A 27,470-nucleotide genomic window follows, 5' to 3' on the forward strand; every position below is an offset into this window, starting at 1 on the left:
TGTATATCGTGTGATAGCAAATCTGTATCTCCACAGCTGGGAAAGGGGGAATGAAGAGCTGGCGGCTATAGTAGCTGCATCCTCATTAGGATACTCAGCTTCTTCTTCTTTCCTGCAATAGTCTCTCTCAGAGCAGTTTCTCCTGACCACTCCTTGGGAAATCTTGCACACCAGTACTAGGGTGGAAGTCTTCGGGTGACATATGAGTTAGCCAGGAGTTTATTTCTTCAGCACAGTGAACATCCACCTCTGGACATCTCAAAGACTAACTCCCAAAAGGAGCATAGTCAAGGGTGTGAGTTCTTTATTCTCCTCTGGGCCACTGCATGTAGTCATTACATCTAGGTGGGAAGGAGTCAGCAGAAAGAACACAAGTGAAATAATAGCTTCCATTTTAAGCCATGAGCGTCTCTTAAGATCTCCAGGAATGAATACCAACATTTTGTTCAATCCTACTCCCTCTTGACAAACAAGAAGCACCAAGCTCATACACTCCCATTAATATTCAACACTTAACAGGGTCACTTTAGCAGAACCTATTGCGCTGCCCTGTCTTCATAGTGATGCTCACGATGATCAAGAGCAAACAAGGTTAGTATTTGAGTGCATGATTCAAGGACATGACTCAGCCCAAAACCAGAAGTCAAATATCTATGTAACTAAGATGCATCGGTTACATTTAGGCAGAGTTACTGTCTCTGCTGGATCTGGTCCTGCCCTGACCAAGGTCACTGGGCCAAAAGAAGTAGCTGGAATGTGTGAGGAGGCCCTAGGACAAGGCAACATGAGCTGGAGACATGGATACCTTTTATAAAGCCCACAGAGGAGAGTCTGTTTGCCAAGCAGGAGACTGTGCTGCCGCCAGGGCAAGCACAGCAGGTCGTCATTTCTCTCACAAGACACCACATGGGCTACAGGCTCCAAATTAAGCAACTGAGAGGTCAATGGAGAGGATACAATTTTAAATTTGCCTGAAAGCCTTTTACAGACCTTCTAACACTACCCAAGGGGAAAGCACTTCAGGCAGAAGAGGTTCTGAGGCTTGGTGGGAAAGAGGAAAAACTACATTGACCACAAACATTCTCTGCCTAGCCCAAACAGCGTGTGGCACGCACAGAAGACTTTCAGATAGCTAACACAGTCCCCAGTGGGAAACCATCTGAGGGAAAACGGGCCAGAAAGTATGAATTGATAGGGGTGGACATTATAATTGCTAAAAATCCACTCTGACCCCAGAACAGAGCTAGCCAGCAGGGCGGCAAGCATTAGACAGTAAGTATCCAGGCAAGTCTGGCCTGAACTAACTGCCAACTCCTTTGATAGTCTGTGGCTTGACATGCAGAAAACACCTGGCTGGGGCTTCTCAGAGACACGTGATACAAAGCCCAGGGAAGGTTTTTGCAAAGCTCTGTAGCACCGTGATCGGAGGGATACGAGCACAGTGTTGCAAACCCCATAGGGACCTGTACAAAAACTACAGGGTGAAGAACCGTCCCCCAGGCCTCCTGCCTGGGCCAGCCACCATGGAAGGTAAACACAGCCCGGCAGCCTGCCCTTGTTTGGAAGCCTGGAAAAAATGTCAGGAAGTTGACTGGACAAGAGATGACCGCCACTTGCTGGCCTCTGTCTCTCATCTGTTTCCTGGGTAAAACTGTTACTTTGTCATTTACTTGTTCGCTAAAACAGTATCCTTGGCGTGCTCTCCTGTGGCTCTACAACAGTTTAAGAGCTAAATGAGACGTTCCATGTGGAATTTGTGAAGTCAGGTCCCTAGAGAAACTTACCTGAGTTCTTTCCTTCTGCAGCTGGGAAGGTGGGCTTGAAAGAAAGTTGATCTGCTCGTGGTCAGTTCACTAGCCACACTTAGCAGTTTTGAAGTTTTCTCCCTGGAACTAACCAGCATTTCAGAGCGCCTTCTTCTTCTCCCTGTTGTCCTATATATTCTCTGACCTTAAGGCTACATGACACATATAAAAGCCTTAACTGGGATGGTCATGAAGCCAAGACCTGATAGTGCTGGCTTTCTGAGACAAAGAACTATGTGTGGGTCTATGTTTAAGACAACAGAAAGCTCTGCCAAGAGAATTTCATATGTGTACTGTGCAGGAAAGGTTGACTATGGAATATGTTGTTCCCACATGCTGCTCCTCAAACATCAACCTCCTGTAAGCTAACCCATCCTGGTACATGATGTTAAGTCATGACGAGCCAGCAGGATGAGTAACGCATGCTGTCTTTAAAGGATAGAAGCATGAAAGCCCTCCAGCCATGACATCAGAGCAAGAAGATGGGAAACAGCTGCCGAGGTTTTTGGAATGGCCTCAGTAGCTGTGCTACTGACAAACTCGTCTTTGGACAAGGAACCCAAGTGACTGTGGAACCAAGTAAGTCATTTATTTATCTGGGTTAGGGGCTGAGGGATCTTCTACCTAAAGAGGTTGGAAGTATGAGGTGATGTGAAAGGAGCAATATCCACATCCCTAGTGATCCAGTCATGTTGAGGAAGATGCCTGGGAAGAGATGGACTCTGGTTAGCTCCTCCACAGGAACAGGGTTGTCTGTTTAAAAAGTAGCATTTGGGGGATTTGGCTCCAGATTTAAATAATGCTGACCTTCCCTAGGCCAGATGTCTGTTCCTGGGACATCACAGAATGAACTCAGTGGCCTGATCACGGAGCATGAAGCCAGAATAAGTAGACATTCACTACAAGTGTGTCAGTCAGCACAGTCCTCTGTGGAAGGAAGGTGCCTAGACACCAGATACTCCTGTCAATTTGGTCAAACTGCAGAGAGAAACTGTTAATAGAGAGAAATCTGTGATGGAGCCGTGTGGTTCCCAGTGAGACCAGATCCAAGAAGAAGAATTAATGAGAATGTGGGACTTCCCACCAAGAGACACTTAAAAGTCTGTGGGAGCTCCCTAAGGGCTTTCAGAATCCGTGTGCCTAGCTACTCTACGGTGGTCACACTAATGGTGACAAAGAGTGTATTCTATACAAAACATGTCAGTCACACTGAAGGTATTGAGTGTACTCTATGTGAAATGTGTCTATTAGAATATCATTTCAGTTGCCATCTTAATTCAACAGTTTCTTGCTGTTCAAAAAGATGGTGTTTCACACTTGGTAGAAGCTATAGTCAGGTAGCAGATATGGACCCTAAGCCAAGAGTCTACTAAACCAGCAAGGTAAACGCCACTGCAAAGGTCCTGAAAATTTTAGTGATAAACTCTGGTGCTCACAAGTCACCAGACCGGCTTCTAGGAGAGCAACAAGGCTCTCTGCCCTGCCTCTGACTTTCCACTTGTTTTCCAAGGTTAAGGGAAGGCCTGTAATTTAAAATTAAGAGGTCAGGAGGGTCCTGAGTGTGGGAAGTAAAAGGAACACAGGATCTGGAGCCAAGAAGGGAGATCCAAGTGGGAGACCACCTTCAGACCCTGTGAGCACTTACTGTAGAGACACAGAGCAAGGGAGAGACAGACCTGAAGCTCAAGCAACAGTGAAGTAGGGAAACTCAAGTTTGCCATCCTTTGGAAGAGTTTGTAAAGTCAAGCAACTCAGACGTTTGCCTTTAAATTTCTTTGACTTTGAAACATCTCACTAAAATAACAGCATGTCCCCACTCCCCCGTGAGGTAGTGACCAATTTCCCTAATCTCCCTTTGTTCATGAAGCTCTTCCTAATGAGTTAAACTTGCTCTGATCTACTGGGCCCATGTCCCCCCAAGTGTAGAATAGCAGAAATCGCTTCTCAAATCCATATGGCTTAAAGTTTCCTTTTAATTATATTTTAACTTCAAAAGTAAGTGAACTTAAGGAAAATGATTTGGCAAACTGCGGCAGGTAGATCTGACCCTCTTTCCCCTCCAAAGAAAGAAATATGATTAATTGAAGTTTGCCAGACGCCCAGCCGGGGCATTACATTATTCTCTGAGCTAGAAAAGCTAAGAAGCGGCTTGGGGGTAGGACCCAGAATAGTTTTAAATAGCACCTTCCTTTTTAACCAACCAGTGCTGGACTAATGAGCTGCGGCTGCAAACAGGGCCTTTGTCTTATCTGAAGCCAAATTTCTTTTGATTCTTTCTTCAGGAGCCTCTTTCAAGCTCTTGCTTGCAAGGTTCTCAGGAAGCCCCACGCTAACCGGTCAGATCTACACACAGCAGCAGGTCTCACTGGGTAGTCTAGCCCACCATGGAGAGTAAACCTGGGGATACCATGCAATAAGTCACCACCATGTAAACGTGTGCTCACCAGTGTTCAGGGCAGGAGTTCACAGAAGGGTCATGGTCCTCAAAAACAGCATCCTAAATGAAGGTGGCTGTAAATGCCCTCACAGTGCTCTCTGTGACTGTATACCAGCCTTATATCACAATATTGCTTGGGGGGTGCTTGCCTTGCATCAGTTCTTTTCTTCAATCTCTTGTGAAATTAGTTACCACTTGGGTTTTTGCAAACCCAAGGAAAATGAATCCAGGAGGGGGTTGCCCAAGATCACACAACTTAGCCAAACCCTAATTTGAATCCCCTGTGTGGTCCCAGCGTCTGTGCTTTGATGGTCCCTGCTGTTCTGCCAAGCTGTCTCTGCACACTTGCAGGCTCCATCCTACTCAGAACAGTCACCCCTTCAGGACTCTGTGCTGTTTCCTTTCCAGCCTCCAGTTCCAGCACCTCCCTTACCAAGAAAGGGCTTCTACCTCATAGCCACACCATCCCTCTCCTGAAGCAGAGGACAGGCTCTTCACATTCCTCCCAGCCACTAGCTCTTCAGCAGCTCCCCTCCCCCACTCCTTTCTCCTAAGCATCTCCCTGAACAGAGTCTTTCTGCATTCAGTTCTCTACTTAGAGCCATTTTTCCCACCAGGGACTGGTATAGCTTTCTCCCAACCCCTGCTTAGAAATGTGAGACCTTCCCAACCCAGCCACAAAACCCCTTTTTCCACTCTATTATTTATAGTCCCTTTGTCTGTCTAAAACTGTCTGGGGATTTATTATCTATCTCTCTTGGTCCATGGAGATAAACACGTTAAGGTTTACTTTCCACAAAGACGTTTAAGACACTGACTGTATTTTGTTACCTAAATGATTCAGTCCATCAGAGGACACCTCTGTTGTGGTATACCAAGCTGGACTAGACTAGCAAACTGCAGAACCAAAGCAGAGCCCTGATCCGCAGCCTGGGGCACGGCACTGTCACCTGTGCCAAGCACTATTTTAGGTGTCAGCCCCAACAGAACAGATCAAAATTCTTACTCTGTACAGGCAAATAACACAAAGTTAACATACTATAGACTGCAACAAGCCAAGATCCAAGAAGTGGGATAAAAGGTGCATGCAGAAGGGACCAGGGTGTTGATTTTAAACAGAAAGTCTCATTGGAAAGGTGGCATTTGCCATGGCAGGGTAAGCCCTTCAGCTTCCTGGGGGAATGGGACTTTCAGGCAATGGGGACATAGTGCTCTCTGGAGTATGTGAAGAATGGTCAGTAGGCTATATATATATATGTCAGAACAAAAACTTCTTTTATGCCAGGGAACAAACTTGAAAGGGAGATTGGAGAGATGGTTTAGTTGGCAAAGTGCTTACCATACAAGCATGAGGACTTGAGTGCAGCTCTCCAGAACCCCTGTAAAAGCCTGGCATAGTGGCCCTTGCCTGCAATCCTAGCACTGCGAAGACAGAGATAGAAGGCTCCCTGGATCTCACTGGCCAGATAGCTTTGCCTATCCAACGAACTCCAGATTCCATGAAAGATTCTGGCTCAAAAAAGGTAGAGAATGATAGAAGAAGATGTCCAGCATCTTGCTTACACATGTGTGCATGCCTCTCTCTCTCTCTCTCTCTCTCTCTCTCTCTCTCTCTCTCTCTCTCTCTCTCTGTGTGTGTGTGTGTGTGTGTGTGTGTGTGTGTGTGTTTAGCAAAGAGGCCCAGCCACACTTGCTGTCTTTACCTCCAGTGACAGCCTATAAAATGGGCCTATTAATACCTATAAAATGGGCCTATTAATACCTATAAAATGGGCCTATTAATACCTATAAAATGGGCCTATTAATACCAGCTCATGCATTTGTTTACAATGTCTACTAAAATAATAGAGAGACCAGTATTTGTTAAGTAGTATAAGGTTTTATTATGAATGGTAATTTTACATAGTTACTATGAACTCTTGGGCAGACCCAACTCTCCTGAGTTAGTGGCACTTGCCCAAAAGCACTTTGCCCTTCTTTGTCCAGGTGATGCACGACCTGGTGGTCATTATCTTACTTGAGTCTTCCTATAACTATTTCTGCTCACGATGGCCATTTAGCATTTCAGCAAAACCAACATGATTCCTTTCTCTTAGGGAAAATGAGATTGTCGGCAAAGTCTAGGGATAAGAAATGGCAGATTGAAGAGCTACTAGCCAAAAGCCTAGGGGCTTCCCTAAAATGTCAACATTCAGAAGATAAAACATGTTAAACGGGCTGCAAAGTGCAACGCTTAGCTCTGAGAAGCCGTCACAAGATCCTATTCCTCAAGCCACCCTCATGGTGATCCACCAACCCTATCCAAACGGACAAGGCAGACTGAAAGGGATAAAGAGCAGAGAATTCCACTGATGCCTAAGCTAGTGCTGTGACAGTGTAGCTTAACTGTGGAAGTGGGGATCCGCTCATCACAGATCGTTAGAGAAGCACTTAGAGCAACAATTCTCAACTTGTGGGTTGTGACCCCTTTGGGGGTCAAATGAACCCTCTACAGGAGTTTGCATATCAGATACCCTGCATACCAGATATTTACATTATGATTCATAACCATACAAAACTTAGTTATGAAGTAGCAGTGAAATAATTTTATGGTTGGGAATAGATCACACAAAATGAAGAACTGTGTTAAAGGGTTGCAGCATTAGGAAGGTTGAGAGCCACTACCTTAGAGCCAGTAACACCGTGGAGATAAATGAGGCTTCTCAGGGAATTGGGGGTGGGTCTAAATTTGTAACTCATTATTTGTTACAATGAATTAGAATAAACTTTTAGGACAAATGTATTAGGTTTTTCTCAATGAAATACTCTATACATGATTGAAAACTCTATCCTGAAGTTCAATAAGAGTAAATTTTCTACAACTACCTTGATAGGGTAGGTTTCTGGTTCTGGCCCTCTGGTCAGAAACTAGGACCACAGAAGCTCCAGTTGAGAAGAGTCTCTCAGAGTAAGAATTGTGACCGTGGTGTAAGAAGGGAGGTTAGAAATAAGGAAAAGACATGAAATAAGGCATTAAATGTACTCCATCTATCTATCTATCTGTCTGTCTGTCTGTCTATCTATCTATCCATCTACCTATCTATTTATCTATCTCAATTTCTTTTCTTTCTTTTATTTTTCTGTGAGAACTTGCATTGAACTAGCAAGGCTAGCCTCATATTAACTGATCCCCACGATCCCATGCTAGCCAGGGTAACACTTTCCTCTCTTGTAAGCCCTGAATCTGGAGGCTCTGCACAAGATATCAGGGATTCATATCTCAGAGAAACACAGACACTGACTCCAGAAAAAGTGGGAAGTGGTGGTGTTCTCCGAAAGCATTATCCACTGGTAACCTGATCCAGTGTTTGAAACCCAGAGTTCAGTGGTTTGGCTACCAAAAGTGAAGCCACTGGAGCCAAGCCAGAGTCTTTCTAATGGCTCAAAAATTCCAAGTCCATTGAGGAAGCCATTACATCTTACATGGTGACACGTGAGTTTTTCTTATTATAGAGGAAGTAAAGAAGTGGGAAAAGCACGTTAGAATGGAAACCCCAGCAGGCCTGGGTGACTGGTACTCAGCTTGGTCTCCGCCTCTCAGAGGATCATAAAAACTTGCAAAGGTTCTCCAACTGCCTATTGCTGTAGGGGAAACGGTGAGATTTGTTAGATTTTCTTATTTCTAAGGATACAAACACCAGATCAACGAAGAGAAGGAGGGAAACAAATTACGCTATAGCCGATTGCAGTCTGATTGATGTTTGGTAAATTGCATCTGAGCAAAAAGCACTATGTTTCATTTTCTCTTTAAACCATTTCCACTTGAAATTCAGAATTATCTTCTGTGTTAAGAGTCAAATCTTTAAGTCTGAGCCTTTGGGAGTCTTGGGGAAAAGGAGATTGAAGAAATAAATCTTTAATATCTGTTCGGACACCGACCAAACTTCATGGTGACCTTGTACTTTCTTTTCCGGTTTCTACCTGCAGTGATAGGAGTTAATAAGATATGTGACGCTCAGGTGCAGAAAGTGAGAATTTCAAACCAGGTCTTGAGATCTGGAAGCTTCGACGTCCAGTGATGGTCCTCCATGGCTGCCATTCCCTTTTCCATGGTTCTAGCTCTAGTCCTGGAGTTTGGTGATGGTACCGTGTGGTCCACACAGTCATGATGGTTACTATGCCTTCCTGAGACTTGTATCTGGCTCCAGGATCAGAAGAAATTATAAAATGAAACTAAATGAGGACAACAACACAAGGATTGGCCTGTCTGACCTATAGGCATGATAAAGCACCAATGGGGTCTTATCAACCACAATTATTTGTTACTCAACCTTCAGGTCCTTGGCTCTCTTCTGGGCTCAGTAATTAAAAAGCAAACTCATGACCATCATGAAAGTCACTCTGAGTAATGGGGGAAAATAGGACTCCAATCAAAATATACTGTTCATGGCTCAAGAGAAGGGAGCCAAAGTATGAGAAGACGATGTTTCTAAGGTCTCCTCGCCTTGCCTTTCAGTCAGTAAGAAATCTAATATTCTATCTCTGTATCCAGCTACTGTGTTTTTCTTGACAGCCTTCTCAAATAAATTGGGAGTTAAATTTTGCATCTTGAAGTCAACTCTCTGTCACCCTCTCTTGCTTTGCTTCAGCCCTGTTCCCTCATCTCTTAGATGGAGACTCTGTGCTCGCTTTCCTATCCAAACATTCAGTTATCAGCTTCAAAAGAAAAGGACATGCTATGTACTTGGCCTCCTGACTCATCAAGGACAACTTTGCAATTCTCTGAATTGTAGCCTCTGTAGGCTGAGTTGCAGCCTGAGAGGCAAGACACAGATGTTGAAACCCAGGCCCAGGGCTGGTCCCAGACTAGTTATCTGCAAAGCAAGATTATAACGTGCTCCTGGGACACCCGACAGATGTTTTTTGGAACTGGCATAAAGCTCTTTGTGGAGCCCCGTAAGTTGATTTTTTTTTCTATATTTCTATGGATAATTTGAACCCTGGAACTAGAGCTACCATCCATTTTATATTACAAATTATTACTAGTAGATTCACTTGCATCTCAGAGTTAGAGTGAGACAGATGTGAAGATGCTGAATTTCTAACATGCTTCCGTTCCTACTTTTATTTTTAAATATATATAGATATTAAAACTCTAGTCCTTACTTATTTCTTAAATCTACAGATCAAGCTAGAAAATACAAAGAAATCTTTTTAAAATTACAGTAATAAATGTATCACCTAAGGGGAAGGGAGGCAGTCATAGGGGGTGCTTGGGCTCAGACTCCCCAGGAAATTGTTCGCTTCCTGCACATACCTTTGGCTGAGCTAACCAGTCTGCATGCCTCCTTACAGAGTGCAAATCTCCTACAGCTCAGAAGGCTTCAGAGACAGGTGGTTAGCCAAGTCAGAACAACCAGGTAGAAGAAACTTCGGGGCTTAAGTGCAATTCCACACTGGCAAAGAGCCTTGAAATGCCAAGTGACGTTTCTTCTAGATGTCACAATTCTTAGAGAAACTGAAACCCTACTCTTCTCTAAGCTCTATGTGGTAATGCTCTATGTGGTTCTACCATGGATAATATCTAAGTTTGTAAGTCATAAAGAGCATTTAGGAAGGATGTTGTCTTCTCTTTGCATTGGTTCCCAGCAGGTAATTTTAGCATTATATGAGTGTTCACAAGAGGAGAAGGTCTGAAAACTAAGTGGTATTGTCTGAGCAAATATGCCTGGAAAAGCATTGAAATATAGTTATATTTGTGGAATAACAAGAGACTGTTCTCAAAAGATAAACACTGACATTTTTCACTTAAATCTTATCTTCAAATATTTGTTTAAATCAAATGCAGAATAAACTAAGTTCCACAGGACAGCTCCATGGAGTACATTCTACTTATTTAAAAAGGAAGGTCCAACTTAAGCCAGATTCTGTTTTCTTTAGTTAGCATGACAACCAGATGCCAATGAATTGATTGGGTAAACTTTTCCTTCGATTGTTTTAAACATATGGATCTTAACTTAGAGAGAGAGAGAGAGACTGAGAAAACGTTTTATTAAATCAATGCACTATGTTCAATTTGAAAACCTGACTAACATTTTCAAGGCTCAGCATATACTTGCATGAACCTCTTCAAACATTCATCTTGCCAGTTATGTTATAATATTCATGTTATTCAGAAATGATCTCCCTAGCTTAAGATGATTATTGATGATCGCTTCTTAACGAGTTTAAATTTTAAAATTCACACAAGCAGCTGGGTCCAGAACCACACACTCAGGAAGCTGAGGCAGGAGGATTGAGAGAGTGAAATTTGCTTTAACTACTTAGTGAGACCCTGTCTCAGCGAAAACCCAAGCAAGCCTTCAGTGTCCAACTTACTCAGACTGGATCATACTCCTGAGTAACCGATAAGGTAGGGGTTTGAGTTGGCTTTGGTTAGTTTGGTGGTTTTGTTTTGTTTTGTTTTGTTTTGTTTTGTTTTGTTTTGTTTTGTTTTGTTTTGTTTGAACAAATTTCTAACTCCTAACTCTCTTGAAAAATCAACCACAAAATACATACCCAGCCACAAACAGGATAATGAACAAGAGATAGCAGAGCTTCTGAAAGGAGAGGCAAGTAATGAAGACTTGTGGTTTCCAACCGTTAATGCTGGGGTTATCAGTTTTGCTGGCAGCAACTTCAGTGTGTAAGAAGACTAAGAACCTATGGTTTTCTCAGGAGGGTTGAGAGCAGATAAGTCTAAGAAACCCTTTGAAAATAGAAAGAAAGAAAAGAAAGCCAATCTTGTCCAGAGCCAAAGCCAAAATAGAATCTTAGGAATTAGCCTTCTGCCCTGAGTGCCAGAACAGATCCCAATCTTTCAGTTGAGCTTCTCGGTGGAGAAAAACTGGAGAATTATAATGTACTCGTGAGGAAGCCTTCTCTGAACAGCTTGTTCTCTTAGGATATCCCTGATCTGCCCTGATCCAGTTCTACTGTGGAGAGCAGCAGGCACCTTGTCATCAGCAGTCAGTCCTCTCAACCAGTCTGGCCAACTGATTTGGTTATAGTATCACTATCATGGACCCCCATCATTAAAACTCAAACCTAGACTCTGGATAAAGCATTTAAAACGTCAATCTGCTTCTTCTTGCATGTACATTACCAAGATTTTCTGTTAAGGAGGAACCTGCTACCTTGACCATAACCCATAAGAGATAAAATATACATTGTAATTCAACATAGTTTTCATTTGATACCAACAAGCCAAGCCCAACTCTTTTTTAGTAAACAAGAAAAATTACTGTTGAAAGTAAAAAAAAGAAACAAATGGTTAGAAATCTGTTCAAGTGTCAGTTGTCATTTCTTGTTGTATGTAAAACAAGGCTCCTTGCCTTTGCAGTTATTTGAAGATAATGCAGAAGCAGGAAGTTCCATCAGGCAGTTGTCTTTCTCAAAGCATCAAAATTTCTAGTTTTCAAGAAAGGGGGAAAAATTGCATACCTGGATTAGTGGTATGTTCTGTTCCAAGCAAGGTGTGAAAGAAGAGGAGGCAGGTAGTGGAGCCAATTCTGGGACCAGCATTCATTCCATAGCCCCTTTTAGAATAAAACAAGAAATGGGCTTAGCTGGTTTTATCTCTACAAGTACTTTCTGAGAATGGTAGTTGTTATCCTCTGACGGTGTGTGCCTACAATCCTAGTGCCCAGGAGATGAAAACAGAAGAATCACATGTTCAAGTACATCCTTGTCTATATAGCAAGTTCAAAGCCAGTCTGGGATGCATGACACCCTGTCTCAAAAGAAACGACTCAAAGAAAATAGCAAAAACCTGTAATCTCAGCAGTTAGGAAACTGAGACAAAAGGATTAAGAGTTTGAATACAGAGGCTGGAGAATTGGCTAGGTGGTTAAGAGCTCTGAATGCTCTTTCAAGAGGCCCTGATTTCGATTCCCTTCAACCACATGGTGGCTCACAACCATCTGTAATAGGATACAATGCCCTCTTTCTGGTGTGTCTGAAGATAGCTACAGTGTACTTATTACATAAAACAAATAAGTAATTCTTTTTTTACATCATTTTTTATTAAACTAATAAAATTTATTTTAAAATCTACAACTCAGCATTGACATTTTAAGTCATCAAAATAATTTATAATAGCTAAGTGCCTCTTTAATATACATGGTATCTTCTGAAGCTAAAAGTAATATGTACTCAACCAGTTTTTAAAATCTATTTGGAACACGAAACATAATAGAAGTAGAAGAAAATCTCTTATGCAGTCTTCTATGAAAGGAAATTGTGACAGGTTTCTGATTAGACAGAAACTATTCCATCTCCAAGGGAGAATATGAGGTGTAACTGTGGCTTCATAGAATGATTTGGATAGTGTTCCTCCTGTTTCTATTTTGTGGAACAGTTTGAAGAGTATTGGTATTAGGTCTTCTTTGAAGGTCTGATAGAATTCTGCACTAAAACCATCTGGTCCTGGCCTTTAAATGACTGCTTCTATTTCTTTAGGTGATATGGGACTGTTTAGATGGTTTATCTGATCCCGATTTAACTTAGGTATTTGGACTCTGTCTAGAAAATTGTCCATTTCATCCATATTTTCCAGTTTTGTTGAATATAGGCTTTTGTAGTAGGATCTGATGACTTTTTAAAATTTTCCTCTGTTTCTGTTGTTATATCTCCCTTTTCATTTCTGATTTTGTTAATTAGGACACTGTCTCTGTTCCCTCTGATTAGTCTGGCTAAGGGTTCATCTATCTTGTTGATTTTCTCAAAGAACCAACTCCTGGTTTTGTTGATTCTTTGTATAGTTCTTTTTGTTTCCACTTGGTTGATTTCAGCCAAGTTTGATTATTTGCTGCCATCTACTCTTCTTGGGTGAATTTGCTTCCTTTTGTTCTAGAGTTTTCAGGTGTGTTGTCAAGCTGCTAATGTGTGCTTTCTCCAGATTCTTTTTGAAGGCACTCAGAGCTGAGTTTTCCTCTTAGCACTGCTTTCATTGTATCCCATAAGTCTGGGTATGTTGTACCTTTATTTTCATTAAATTCTAAAAAGTCTTTAATTTATTTCTTCATTTCTTCCTTGACTAAGTTATCATTGAGTAGGGCTTTGTTCGGCTTCCATGTGTACGTGGGCTTTCTGTTGTTTTTGTTGCTATTGAAGACAAGCCTTAGTCCATGGTGATCTGATAGAATGCATGGGATTATTTCAATCTTCTTGTATCTGTTGAGGCTTGTTTTGTGACCAATTAAATGGTCAATTTTGAAGAAGGTACCATGAGGTGCTGAGAAAAAGGTATATTCTTTTGTTTTAGGATGAAATGTTCTATAGATATCTGTTAAATCCATTTGGTTCATAACTTCTGTTAGTTTCAATGTGTCTCTGTTTAGTTTGTGTTTCCATGAACTATCTGCCCATTGATGAGAGTGGGGTGTTGAATTCTCCCACTATTATTATGTGAGGTGTAATGTATGCTTTGAGCTTTAGTAAAGTTTCTTCTGTGAATGTGAGTGCCCTTGCATTTGGAGCATAGATGTCCAGAATTGAAAGTTCTTCTTGGTAGATTTTACCTTTGATGAGTATGAAGTGCCCCCTCTTTATCTTTTTTGATAACTTTTGGTTGAAAGTTAATTTTATTCGTATTAGAAGTTCTACTCCAGCTTGCTTCTTGGGACCATTTGCTTGGAAAATTGTTTTCCAGCCCTTTACTCTGAGGTGTGTTTCCTGTATGCAGTAAAATACTGGGTCCTCTTTATGTATCCAGTCTGTTTTTCTATGTTTTTTTATTGGGGAATTGAGTCCATTAATTAAGAGATATTAAGAAATAGTGATTGTTGCTGCCTGTTATTTTTGATGTTATTTTTATGTTTGTGTGTCTATCTTCTTTTGGGTTTGTTGAAAGAAGATTACTTTCTTGTTTTTAAAAACTCTTTTTTTTTTAAAGAGTTTAAATACATCCTGGAATACATATAAAATTATATCAAACAAACATAAACAAAACTTACTCAAATAAAATTGTAGTCCGGCCCTTAAATAAGAATCAGATCCACCCAAATGGAGATAAATCTACCATTTACTTTCAGTAGGATCTCTTCCAGTCTATAAAACAGGAAAGACACCCTGTTATAGCTTCAACATCGCCATCCTCCAGTTTGAGTTGACTATGCAGATCTTTTTAGAAGTCTGTGCTTTTAATTGGCATAGTGCAAAATAGGAGCACACTGAAGCCAAAGAATGAAATTGAATATAATCCTCAGAAATACTATCTACCGCATATGAGACATAGTCTCTCCTTGGCTTGGCATTCTCAAAACACAAACTAAACAGTGAGGCTAGACGGGCTGACCAGCAGGCCCTGAGAATCTCTTATCTTAGAAAACGCCTTCCCAATGCTGAGATTACAAGCAAGGCCACCATGTGCAGTATTTTTATGTAGGCTTTAGAAATCAAACTCATGTTCTCATGCTTACAGAACAAGCATTTACCAGCTGAGCTATCACCCCAGTCTTTTGAAGTTGTTGCTTTTGATTTTGATTTAGTTTGGTTTGGTTTGAGACAGGGTATTATGCAGCTGAGGCTGGACTAGTACTCAAGGATAACCTAGAACTCCTTTTCCTCTTGCCTCTACCTCCACTGTAACACGTGGTATACCAGAGTATGATGGGTTTATGCCGTGCCAGGGATCACACCCAAGGCCAATACTAGATCCTCAGTTCTAGAAACTTCTCTGTAGTTGTTATACCCCAACCCTCCTTCAACCCTATCTCATTTCAGCTCCTTACTAGAAGTCAAACTAACTGCCTCATCTTTCTTCTCACCTTGTCCATACTTCCATGAAATGCTATCAAGGGTACAATACTACTAACAATATATAGTATGTTCTAGATTCTAGCCAACGCCTGTTTAATTCTCATTGGGCTGCAAACTATCATCTCAGTTGACTATATTTTCAGAAAGCCAGCCTCCTGCCAAACCATCTGTTTTCATCATGAAAAATGGAACAAATGTTGCTTGTCTGGTGAAAGATTTCTACCCTAAAAAGGTGACTATAAGTCTCAGATCATCCAAGAAGATTGTGGAATACGACCCTGCTATAGTCATCTCCCCCAGCGGGAAGTACAGTGCTGTCAAGCTTGGTCAGTATGGAGATTCAAATTCAGTGACATGTTCAGTTCAGCACAACAGTGAAACTGTGCACTCGACTGATTTTGAACCATATGCAAATTCTTTCAGTAAGTATCTACCTTAAAGCCGGGCGGTGGTGGTGCACGCCTTTAATCCCAGCACTTGGGAGGCAGAGGCAGGCGGATTTCTGAGTTCGAGGCCAGCCTCGTCTACAGAGTGAGTTCTAGAACAGCCAGGGCTATACAGAGAAACCCTGTCTTAAAAAAAAAAAAAAAAGTATCTAGCTTAAAGAACTGAAGCTAAGATGGGCAAGCCAGAGGAAAGAGAAGTGAGCAATATGAACTCGGGGTGGATAACTTTTGGTTTAGCATTGTGCTAGTAAATAATAATAATAATAATTAATAACGATGTGCTCGTCTCTGGCTAAGAGAGAAAAGCTTTGCATCTCTCCTCTTTTTAAATCCCCACCTCTCATCTTCACCAACCACTGTCCTTTTCATACAAATGTCTGGCATCAAGGGTATCATTTAGTCCAACACAAAGGCCAAAATTCCACAAGGGTGGCTGTCTCATCAAAAAATTGAAAAGCTTTGTCCTGCCTACAAATTACAGAGCATCTTGATGCTGTACTGGGGATGCCAAAAAGGTCCCAAGCCCAAGGAATCCTGTCTGAATAAACAACTGTGTGAGCCTCTTGACCTCAGTTTACCGACCTAGAGTCTCCTTTGGCTTCTTCATTGTCATCAACATCTTGACCACTGTTGTTTCTTCCAGATGATGAAAAACTACCAGAACCTGAAAATGACACACAAATTTCACAAATTTCAGAGCCTTGCCATGGCCCAAGAGGTTAGTTCAAATCAAGGTTAAAACAAATTCTGTTGTTGTCACCTGGGATCTAAAAGCATCAGATTCAAAAGAAAACACACACAGACACACAGACACACACACACACACACTGAGCCCAGCTGTTTCCCTTGGCCCCTGTCCCAGCAGGGCTTGCCAGGCTATGAGCCAATGTTTCCCAAACTGGCCTGCCTGGGTGGGCACGGGAGCCTGGGGGCTCTGAGTGCTGTCTGGGACCACACTGTGTGTGCAGGCCAGGAAGAACCATGGTGGTGTGGAGCTGAGCTGAGAGTTGTTGACACTGTAGAAAGAAATTTGGTCTCCCCCGACTCCACTGTTCTTCCTTTCATTCAGTCACAGTTCACACAGAGAAGGTAAACATGATGTCCCTCACGGTGCTGGGTCTACGACTGCTGTTTGCCAAGACCATTGCCATCAATTTTCTCCTGACTGTCAAGTTATTCTTTTAAGGTAAGAATTGGTCACTTCATATTCCCAGCTCCACCCTAACTATGTTATAAATTGTAAAGGAGGTTAAAATGATAATAATAAGGCAAGTGTGGTGAGACACTCCTAGAATTCTAGCAGTTGGGAAGCTGAGGCAAGAGGATTAATGTGAGTTCAAGACCAGCCTGAACTATACAATACCAAGCCAACCAGGGCTACATTAACAAGATATTATTTCAAAACAAAAAAAAAAAGGAAAATGAAAAGAAAAAGGAAAGGAGAGAAGAGAAGAGAAGAGTAAAGAAAGTGAGGGAGGAAGGAAAGAAGAGACAGAGAGAAAGAGAGAGAGACAGAGAGAAAGAGAGAGAGACAGAGAGAGAGACAGAGAGAGACTGACTTAGGCTTGCCTATAAAGCCTTTTTCTGGGGGATGGAGAGATGGTTCAGTGGCTAAGAGCAGTGGCTACTCTTCTAGAGAACCAGAGTTCAATTTGCAACTCACAACCATCTATAACTCAAGTTCCAGGGATCTAACGTCCTCTTCTGGTCTCCAAAACCACTACAAACACTTGGTTCACAGACATACATGTAGACTAAACACACATAAGCATAAATAAAATAAAATAAAATAAAATAAAATAAAATAAAATAAAATAAAATACTCCTCTCCCTTATCTTCCCCAGTACAGCCAAATGTCCATCAATTCATGTTCGAGGAATGAGCCTACATTTTAAGGGTTGAACTGATCTATAAGTATAGCCATTCATTTCCAAATGGGTATCTAACCCTGCCTGTTAGCTTTACTTGCAGTTCAGAGGTCACAGCAGTACAAAGAATGTTACCCTAGGCATCATGACCAAGCTTTAGTCCTGACCTGTGACTAGCTCCTGGATACCTTGGCCAGTTTGCTTACCCTCTCTGGGCTTGGATTTAAGAATGACTACAAGAAAGCAAACACGTCTGATTACTATACCGACCAGCAGAACCATGTTCCACAATTGATTAATGATGTCTGTAATGGTACCGCACAGTGGACACCAGCCTTCCCAAAATGATACCACCGCTCCCTCTTTCCAGTTTCAGAGTCTGTGATTCTATAAAACTTTCCTTTATTTACAGGTGGGCTGGCATGAGGAGACTACGGTTCCTGAAAGAAATCAAAAGCTTAGAAAGATGCTATATCCAAGGCTTCCAACTTCCCAGTGCTTCAAACTGACCCTTCACCACCACATTTAAACAGCTGCTAACAAAACCAGCTTTTCTGTGACAGCAACAAGCCTAGCTAATCCTCCAGTCTAGAAGAAAAGCAAAAGCCCTCGGGAGTGGAGTGTGCCCCAGCTTTACCCGCTGCTTTATAAAGGCATGGGAAGTTATGAAAACAGATCCATTTTATTTTGCCCCCATAATTGGTATACTTTGAAAATGGTGTTTCATCCTTCTTCATTTACCCAGAACTAGGAAGTGGGGACCAGTAAATCACCAGCTTCATTACCTAGGAGGAAATAATCTTGGGAGAGAGAACCTGTGTCTTTTTAGCTAAACATGGAAAGCTGCACTCAACTCATCCCTAGCCAGAGCCCCCTCCTCCTCTCCTGAGGCGAGCATGGCTCAGGCCCCGCCTCATTTCCAACATTCACACAGGAGAGTTTTCCTAGCAGCACTAGGGTGTGAACAATTTTAGCACTTTCTGTTTCTCCTAATACTTTACAAACAAACTCACACTTGGCTTCCTTAATGCTCTCCAAGCAGACAATAAAGCTTCTAAGATCGCATCTAATTATTCTCCACTCTATTACCAAAGATGAAAGTAAACTACCGAAAGGAAGGACACGCTTTCTGTGAACTGACTTTGTCTGCACAAACCGGCTGAGTCCCAGGCACAATGCAGAGAGTACAGAATTAATACCTGTGCCCGGCCTGCAAACGACTCACTGTGCAAGTGTTTTGGAAGCAGAAGTAGGGATGTGACCTCCCCATCTCCCAGTGAAAACGGTGCTTGCATTGTCTTTGCCTGCCAGCCTGGCTTTTGACATTACTGGGCACAGATCCTTTCCCCTCAGTCTTTGCTGCTGATGCCCTCTGCCTTTCTTCTTGGGCCTGCCTCTTTTACATTTATTAAGCCGTTCACCTCTGGCTTCACTCATTGTGAAGTGACTATCAGGGGAGGATGATGCTCAGAGCTATTAGTGCCCTGGAAGCCAGGCTGAGCGTGTCAGTCACATCACAGCTTCCTGTGCTTCCGGCCTTCCATCCTGTCTAGGGAACTGGGCCCTGGTTTCCTGCTGCTATTACAACAACAGCAACACCTTCAGTGTGGTGTTCAGCTCTGCTAACCCCAGCTCAGCAAGGCCACAGCTTTTTGACACACCCACTAACAGGCCCTAACAACTCAATACCGTGGTTCCCTCAGTTCCTATGAAAAGTATAAAGCCGGGGTCATGGTGTGATGTTTGAAAGAGCAATTATCACTGCCAATTCCCTAGCTACCATCAACCACCGCCTCCAAACCAAGGGATGAGATGATGCTGTGCATCACTGGGTTCAGGCAAACCTAAATGGATAAGCCGGGTCCACCCAGGGAAAAGCAACCAAGCAAGCCACCCTTTGCCTGGGATGTCTTCTGCCACCCTGCAGCATCCAAATGTTATTCTGAAGGTGTTAGAAAAGATTGCATCCTCTTTTCTCCAAGCAGAACAAAAACGTTAGCCCAGCCTGCCCTCCCCTCCACCTGAAAAAAAAATTGATTGTACTTTGTCAAAAGTCATTCGGTGAGGCAGAGATATGGCTGGAAACAAAACCAAGGTCTCAAGACTGACAGCCCAAAGTTACTGTCCCAGGGGCTCCCTGTATCACCAAAATGAGAATGATGTGTCACTCTAAATGTCACGACACTGAGCTTCAGAACTGCCTCTTGTCAGCAACAAATGAGACAACTCTGACCCGCCATGCCAGGAAAAATAAAACCCTAGCATAGCACAGGAAGATGAATTTCTCTTCAAAATGAGCCTCCAAAAACTTTAAATTAATATTTTAGTTAGTATATGAATAACGAGTTTGATGGTAAGATTTTCTTACTGGTATGTCATCATATCTCGTTCAGATCCACCACCACCTCCATTACTCTCACATCCCCACTCCCTCTCAGTGGTCCTCTACATCCCTTAAATTGTTTCTCTCTCTCTCTCTCTCTCTCTCTCTCTCTCTCTCTCTCTCTCTCTCTCTCTCTTGTGTGTGTGTGTGTGTGTGTGTGTGTGTGTGTGTGTGTGTATGTGTATGTGTGTGTGTGAAGACAGAAGGCAGGAGCCGGGAACCACATCCTGTGACTTTCTCACCTCACCCTCTGTTGCTCCACATTGAGGCTACTTTTCACTTACTGTGTCTGAAGTGCACACAAATTCCCTCCCAAATTCATTTTGACAACGCCTCCTAGCATGTAGCTGCAACAAGTGCTAGAAATACAACATGCATTCCTAGCTGTCATGAACCAGCTGTGAGATGAGACTGTTTCTCACATCTGGACTCTCCCATCCCCGAGTCAGTATCTAATAACTCTAATGGTATATCTAAGATGCAGATGTTAACAGAAGTAGACAAAGGTGAGTCCAAGACTCAGAGCCTGAAGGGGCATCTGCTTTGACATCACATGGCCAATTTTTTCAAGAGAAAATGGTTTTCTCTTAGGACACCATTGAACTCCACACTTGACACCTTAGAAAATGGCGTTCTTGGTTCTTAGACAATTGGCCAGGCTGTTCTTCCACAAGGAAGATCTTCAGGGAGAAATGCTGTCCAAATAAAATAACTAAAATAGAAGCATCAGAGAGTGCCTAGGGCACATGACATAACACATCAAGATGCAGAAAGAAGAAGATAGGGGTGGGTTTAAGAGTCCACTTGGAGTCTCAACGAGAAAGCCTATTAATACACAGTAATGACTGGGCAACCGCAGAGATAAAAACACTGACAGTGGTGTCCTTGGCTCACCATTCTGATATCCTCATGGGGAACAGCATGGACTTGAGATATGGTAGTTCCTCAAGCTGTAGTTCTCCATAGCCAACCACAAGTGACTCCATTGACAAAGACACACTGAACCCAGAGTGAGAGGTGCTGTGCTCCTTGGAAGCCAGAGTCTTTCCTGGCTGTGGCCAGGCCTTTCGTTCCTAGTCACTTGGGAGTACCACTAAAGGCCAGATGCCTGACAACCTGGCATGTGACTTTCTGTGGAAGGGGGATGGGGAAGGCACTCCTAAACTGTGCTCCAGGGGTTTGGGTACAGGCTCCCTGGGCACCTGCACCACAGTGATACCCTGAGGCACAGTAATAAGTAGCGCTGTCTTCAAAGCTCACTGGAGAGATAACCAGATGGAAGGTTCTGTTGGCCTTGCTATGCTTCACAGAAAATCGACCTTGAACAAAATCTGCATCATGGGAACTAGTGTCATCCCTATAAAGGATGAACTGGAAGGATCTGTCTGGCCTTTTGCGATACCAAAATAAATCTGGGTTTGGAGAATCCACATCGTACTTGCAGTGCAGTGTTACTTCAGTGCCGCTTGCCACTGTCTGGTGAGGGGAGCTCTGGGTCACCGTGATGCACAGCACATCCTTGTCTGTGAAGAGGAAAGGAAGCCATAGTAACGTCTGCATCCCAGACACTGGCCAGCTCAGAGGGACTCAACAGAGGATAGGAATGAAAGTCACGGGCAGAGAATGACTGAAACCTAAGTGTGTAGAGAAAGAGAGCAAGCTTCCGAAGGTCAGAGAGAGGGAAGCAGGGTGCAGAGGGAGAGAAATACGCCTCTTACAGGCAAACAGAAGGGTAAGGGTCGCGGCAAGAATCATCCTTCCAGTCGGTACAGGGGCACAGTAGGAGGAGGGCTGCTGGACTCTCTTTAACCATCCCTATGGCTTTGTCTAGGGAGGGGACAGGAGGGAAAGGAAGGGAGGCAGGCAGCCCCTCACATGACTGTCATGTGACTGGATTAACTGAAATTGTGGGGGTGAATACCTCTACCAAGGAACTGTTGTGGTTTACAGAAATGTTGGTTTTCAAACCATCTAGAACTGATACTTCTAACAATGAAAATGAACGACTCTTTTAAAAGTAGAGGTGGGGCGGGGTAGAGGGAAGGAGAGAAAGGAGGGCTGGGAAAAGGGATGGGGGAAGGAAACTGTGGCCCCCACAATGGCGTGCTTTGGATGGCTAATGTATAAAGTACCTTACCTCCCATGCTTATATTCTCTGATCATAGAATTACACTCCCAGTAGCCCTGTCTCAGAGCACCTGACGTGTGTCTTTGTACATGACTTTGTAGAACTCAATAAATGGAATCAATAGATAGTATTCAATACAGAAAATAAGTTAGTAAGTCCCTCTGTATAAGGATGGAAAGATGGGCAGGCAGGACCCTAGAAGCCTTTGGTTTTAAAGCTTGAGATGGTGCTTGCTGAGCCTGGCAGTGTTCACTGCAATGCCCGACAGGGTTTCCTGTCTCTTGGTAGAGCCTACCCTTGGCTATAGCTGTAAAGTTCCTGCCCAAAAGAGAGCTTGGGGGCAGGTAAACTGCAATGAGTGAGCTACAAGCTTGCTGGGTTACTGTTATGAGAAGCCTCCTATGCCTGGGGTGTCTGGAGCCCCTGAGCCATCCCCTCCCATTCACGTGCACCAAAAATTTAAGAAGCCTTGCTCTGGACTCAGAAACACTAACTCACGAGTATCTTCGAAGGTTCCTCTCCTTCCTTTTCCCTACACCTGCTTCATCAGTAAGACCTGTTTACATTTTTTTCCCAAGACAGGGTTTCTCTGTGTAGCCCTGGCTGTCCTGGAACTCACTCTGTAGACCAGGCTGGCCTCGAACCCAGAAATCCGCCTGCCTCTGCCTCCCAAGTGCTGGGATTAAAGGCATGCGCCACCACAGCCCAGCCTGTTCGCATTTCTAAACACGAGTTCATCTGCTTTTCCCATCCCAGCTGCCCCCTCATGCAAACATTGCCATCTCTTACTGGCACTACTCTTAGTCCTAACTGGTCCCTTTGCTTCAGCTTTTGTCCTGGACTATCCATTCTCTGGGTCTTTATAATGCTAACTGCTCCTCTTTCCATGAGTCTCGCTCTGACTCTTGCCTCTTACCCTGCCTTAGGACTATTGCTTGCTCTCTCAGCAATAGCCTTTCTTGTAGTCCTCCATCTGCCTCGCTGTTCTAGCTATCTAAAACCCTGACCTCCTTCTTCAGCAACCTCAGCTCCGCTCAGTGTCCCCAGCCACTCCAATTAGCTACTTACTCATTGCCACCCTTGATTACATCTCTGTTGAAAATTTCCCTCAGCTTGATACCAGATTTGTTAAAAAAAAAAATACTACTTTTTTCCATCTCAACACATATGCACACACACACACACACACACACACGTACATGCACACAAACTAATGACAACATTCATTTTTTCACTGGCCCTGATGTATCCCAACCCCCAGTTCATTGTCTTTCAGTAAATAGATGTGCAGTAAAAGAACACTGCTCCACTGAAGAATTCACCAGTGGGACTCGGCAGAGGGTGTTTCATCAGTAAGACCCTTGCCTAGCATACATGAGGCTCTGGGCTCCATCTCCAGGGGAAAAATGAGACAGAAAGAAAGAGAGGGGGGAGTAACAAAAATACAAGAGAGCAGCCAATGGTTACCTCAAATGTCTGGAACATGCCATATTTGGAACATCACTGAACGCTTTTTAAAAAAGAAGTATTCATTGTTTATCTGGAACTCAACTTTCACTTGACTTCCTGAATTGTATCTCCATGCAACCATGGGCATGCAGAGTTCTCAAGAAAAAATACCACCTGGACCAGCAACCCATTGTGAGCATCCATAAGGATGATGCTCTGGATGTTGGAGAGGAAGATTCAGAGGAAAAGGGATGTTCACCTTCTCAGGGGCTACCACTTGGAAGAATCCTTGCACACACCCAGCCCCTGCTGACAGAAGTCATTTTCAGAGCTTCCAGGTCCCCAGCCCAGCCCTAGACTAAACCATCTTCTTGATGAATAGCTGACTACTCCTCCTCCTCCTATTGCCCAAGTTCAGGGACATATGACCACACCCAAGAACACAGACATGGGTTCCACAGGTCCTCACACGAGACACGTACAGTCAGGTGCTGGACACTGTGCCGGTGGTGTAAGTGACATCTCTCAGCTCCAATGTCCTTCTAACTTTTCTTGAAAGGCATTCTTCAGAAAGGGCACTTCTGAGAAGGTCACACAGTAAGCCAGTGAGGCTTCTGAAGACACCCTGCCAGGACTATACCACCTCCAGCGCCTACTTATCAAACACAGATTAATATAGCCCTAAGGGCATTGTTCTCAAAACTATTCAGAGAGAATGCTAGTTAAATATGAAAAAAAATGGCTGCTAAATTTAGCTAAAGACTTGTTCTATCAATCAATGGTTTAAAAAAAATCTAAAGACAACGTCTTTTCACATTTTCAAATGTGTGTGAGTATGTGTTTGTGTGTGTGTGAGTGTGTGTGCGTTTGAACATACTAGCATATGTTGTTCACAAACCACAACATACATGTGAGGTCAGAAGACAACTTGAAGGATTCTATTGTCTCCTTCTACCTTGTAGATCTAGGGATAAAACTCTGGCCATCAGGCTGGGTAGCAGGGGCCTTTAGATGCTGAGTTATCTCACTAGCCCAAAACGTCTTCTCTTTATGCTGTCAGTGCTGCAAACACATTGTCATAGAGCACTGTGCTCCCCTGAAATTTGAGCCAGCTATCTTCTCCCCAAAACCCAAACAACCTGGGGAACATGCAAAACTGGTCTTTATGCCCACTGTTCTTAGGCCTCCCAAAGGTTGTAACTTTTATTTGACTTAGTGAGCCCAAAGTTCTGTCCAGATTTTGTAGCTCACTGCTGACTTAATGCTCTCAAGAGCTCTAACCATCTCCCTAGGGCATTGCTGTATGCAGCAAGCAGCTCTCAGGTCACTGGAAGTTTTCAGGGCATCATCGGCAACCTAAAAACCAGGACTGACTTTCATTAACTTTAAACCACCCATCAAGAGGGGTAAACAAACCTCCTTTATCCTTCTGTCTGAGTCTTGATAACCGCTGTTACTAAAATAGTTAGGAAGAATGCAAGAACCATAAGACAGAGAGAAGGGCTGCAAAATACTACTGTCTGACTGTGACCCAGCCATTGTAATCAGGAAGTCAGCAGCTGCAGTTGCCTGCACTGAGCCTGCCAATCACGGATAAGGACAGATCTCCTGGGGCCCTACCTCTGCTGAACTATTGGATAATGGTGGATTTGGGGTACGGTTATCTTCATATGTGTACCCAGCACTCATCATAACCAGACGTTATTGGATAGCTCCATACCCATAGTCACACAGATGGCCCTGCCCTGGCTTTACTCAATGGAACACAAAGCTAAACACAGTCATAAGCATGGGAAAGGGACCTATAAGGCAGAAGGGGGATGGCTGGAGGAAGGGAAAGATAGAGAAGGCAGGGTGAAGGAAATCAGAACGCATTGTAGATATGTATGAAATTGTCAAAGAACAAACGTGGTTAATAAAACAGGGGAGAGATGTTTGTTCTTCCTTCCAGTGTCCTTTGAGCTGGGTGGCTTTGTTTTTTGACCTCACAGCGCCCCCTGCTGCTCTAACTAGCCCATCTCCATAAACAGGTCATACTGGAGTTCAAAAAAAAATAGGTCAAAGAAGGAAAACACTCTCTTTTCACAGTTGATCTCAAAGCTGTTCTCTGTCTCCATTCCCCATCATCCCCGAGACTGATACCTGCTTCTGTATTGGTCCTATGAGCTCATTATTCACCAGTCACTAAAAGAGGACGGGCTTCAAGGATAAGAGATAGTACTCTAAGAGACCCAGAGAAGTGGATGTTTTCCCTACAAAATGATGAATACAGGACACTAGCTATCTTGTGGAATACTCAAATATGTGGCTAAAATGGAAATCTCAGAAGCATTTGGAATGTGGGGGGGGGGGCCAAGTGTCCAGAAAAGAACTTTGACATCCCTGTCTTCCTGTGGCACCTTCCATCCCAAGATTCCTGGGGACAACCTGGCTTAGTGGATACCAAGAAGTACACCAACGAAAGACAAGGACCAGCACATCTGCAGGCAGAGATAAGGCAAAGGCTCCTGCTTTGAAGAAAGACCTTGCGGATTTGGGCAAGAATAAGGATGAAGAACTCTACCATGATGTTTCCCTAGTGCTACTCTCTATAAAGCTTTTAAAAACATTCTGAGGGCTATGGGACATTCTACCATGTCATGGATGCCACCTCTGGAGCAGCCTGTGGGAAGAACAGCCCTGGTCCAACCAAGTCAGTGATACCTTTTATGATGGGACGGTGACTGACTCCTGAGCAGGTCAGAATTCTCAGCCAGATATGGGGTCTATTTCACAGTTATCTTTCTGATCATCAAGACCCAACAGGTTGCATCTCAGTTATGAAGAGCTGACAATTGGTAGTGGCTTCCTGGAGCACACCAGTAAGAAGCATTCTTGGGTCCTGTCTACACTTGGAGGGAAAGAGAGCTCTTCTATTCACACTATGGGGGTGAGAGAAGGAAGCAGGGCCACACTATTATGTATTTACCTTCTGTGCACGAGGTGTCCTTCCCTCTAATAAGTCCTGCAGAGAGACTAATCAGAGCCAACTCTCTGTTGGATTATCCTTTTGGTAAAGGGCAAATTTTTCCATCTCTGTCTTTTCCTTGGCTTCCCTGGGTATCCCACGGGCCATTTCCCTTGCTATCAATTGCTATTGCCTGCAGCATTGGAAATAAATGAAGGCGTTTTTATCTCTCATTTGCCATGTCCTTCTTCACTGTGCCATATTCACTCTTTAAGAGGGAGAATCATTCCCTGGGCCAGCCAATAGCTTCTGTGGGGAGAGAGTGCCCAGGAAAAGTTCCGTTCTCTTGTGGCACGTGCAGGGAGAAGCAGACGGCAGTACTAGGACCCAAAAGCCCTGAATTCTAGTCCTAGCTATGATTCAAACCTACTTACATGACCTTGAGTAAATTTGTCTTTACCTTCGCAGTGAGCAATTTGCACTTGGCAATCCAGGTCTCTCACTCCAGAGTCCCGCTGTATAGAACAGTGGTCCTGTCCCAAGACTTTAAGAGTTTATACCACCGAGTGCATGCTGCTTGAATTCTCCCATTGCCCAGCAAGGAGAGAAAGGAAGGCATGTTTCTCTATTGGAGGGTAACAGAATGTCTTGGTTTAATGTGTGCAACTCATCGGAGCCTGGAGGTCCACGTCCAGATGCCAACTTGAAATCCAGTTATTATTGCATCTGGAGAGAGAGGAGTGCTGAAAACAGCCTTTGGCAAAGCCATCAATTTGGAAGGAAAAAAAACTGCCTGGTGTGATAAGATTTTTGAAATCTTATTTATCATCTTTATCCTAAAATGAACTCTTCTTCCCCCTACCTCTCCTCCAAAAGAGGGAAGGAAGGCGGTCCCTTCTCGGGGAAGATGGGCCGGCCGCTCTGAGGAACACAGGGTATCTCTTTGGAGTGAAGAAAGAGCAAAGTCATTGCCTTTGAACCAAGCTGACAGGGCAGGTTTTTGCAAAGGTACTCACTTCTGTGGGTACAGAACTAATAGGAAATTGGCATTTTTTTGGAGCCATGACTGGAAGACTCATGAAACTCAGCAAGTAACGTCTGACAGAAATACTTTTTTTCTACCTGAAAATTGCTGGAGGGCGAGGTGGAAGTGTTCCTTAAGGAATAGTAACAAAATATGGATATTTAATACAATTCAACCTAACAAATACTTATTAACAACCTACA

The 27,470-nt window shown here is 43.4% G+C and overlaps 1 protein-coding gene and 1 gene segment (V, D, J or C); both read left to right on the top strand.

Moving 5' to 3' along the window:
- The window catches only part of LOC110309056 (immunoglobulin kappa light chain-like), a 447,110-nt gene that overhangs the window by 351,002 nt on the left and 68,638 nt on the right, over positions 1-27,470 (top strand). The window lies entirely within an intron of this gene.
- On the top strand, positions 1,411-18,459 carry LOC110309057. The segment is given in 5 exon segments: positions 1,411-1,645; positions 15,165-15,443; positions 16,111-16,185; positions 16,537-16,653; positions 17,749-18,003. Coding segments are annotated over 4 exon segments (513 nt in total).

The sequence above is a fragment of the Mus caroli genome, chromosome 14 (genome assembly GCF_900094665.2).
Source record: "Mus caroli chromosome 14, CAROLI_EIJ_v1.1, whole genome shotgun sequence".
Classification (NCBI taxonomy): Eukaryota; Metazoa; Chordata; class Mammalia; order Rodentia; family Muridae; genus Mus; species Mus caroli.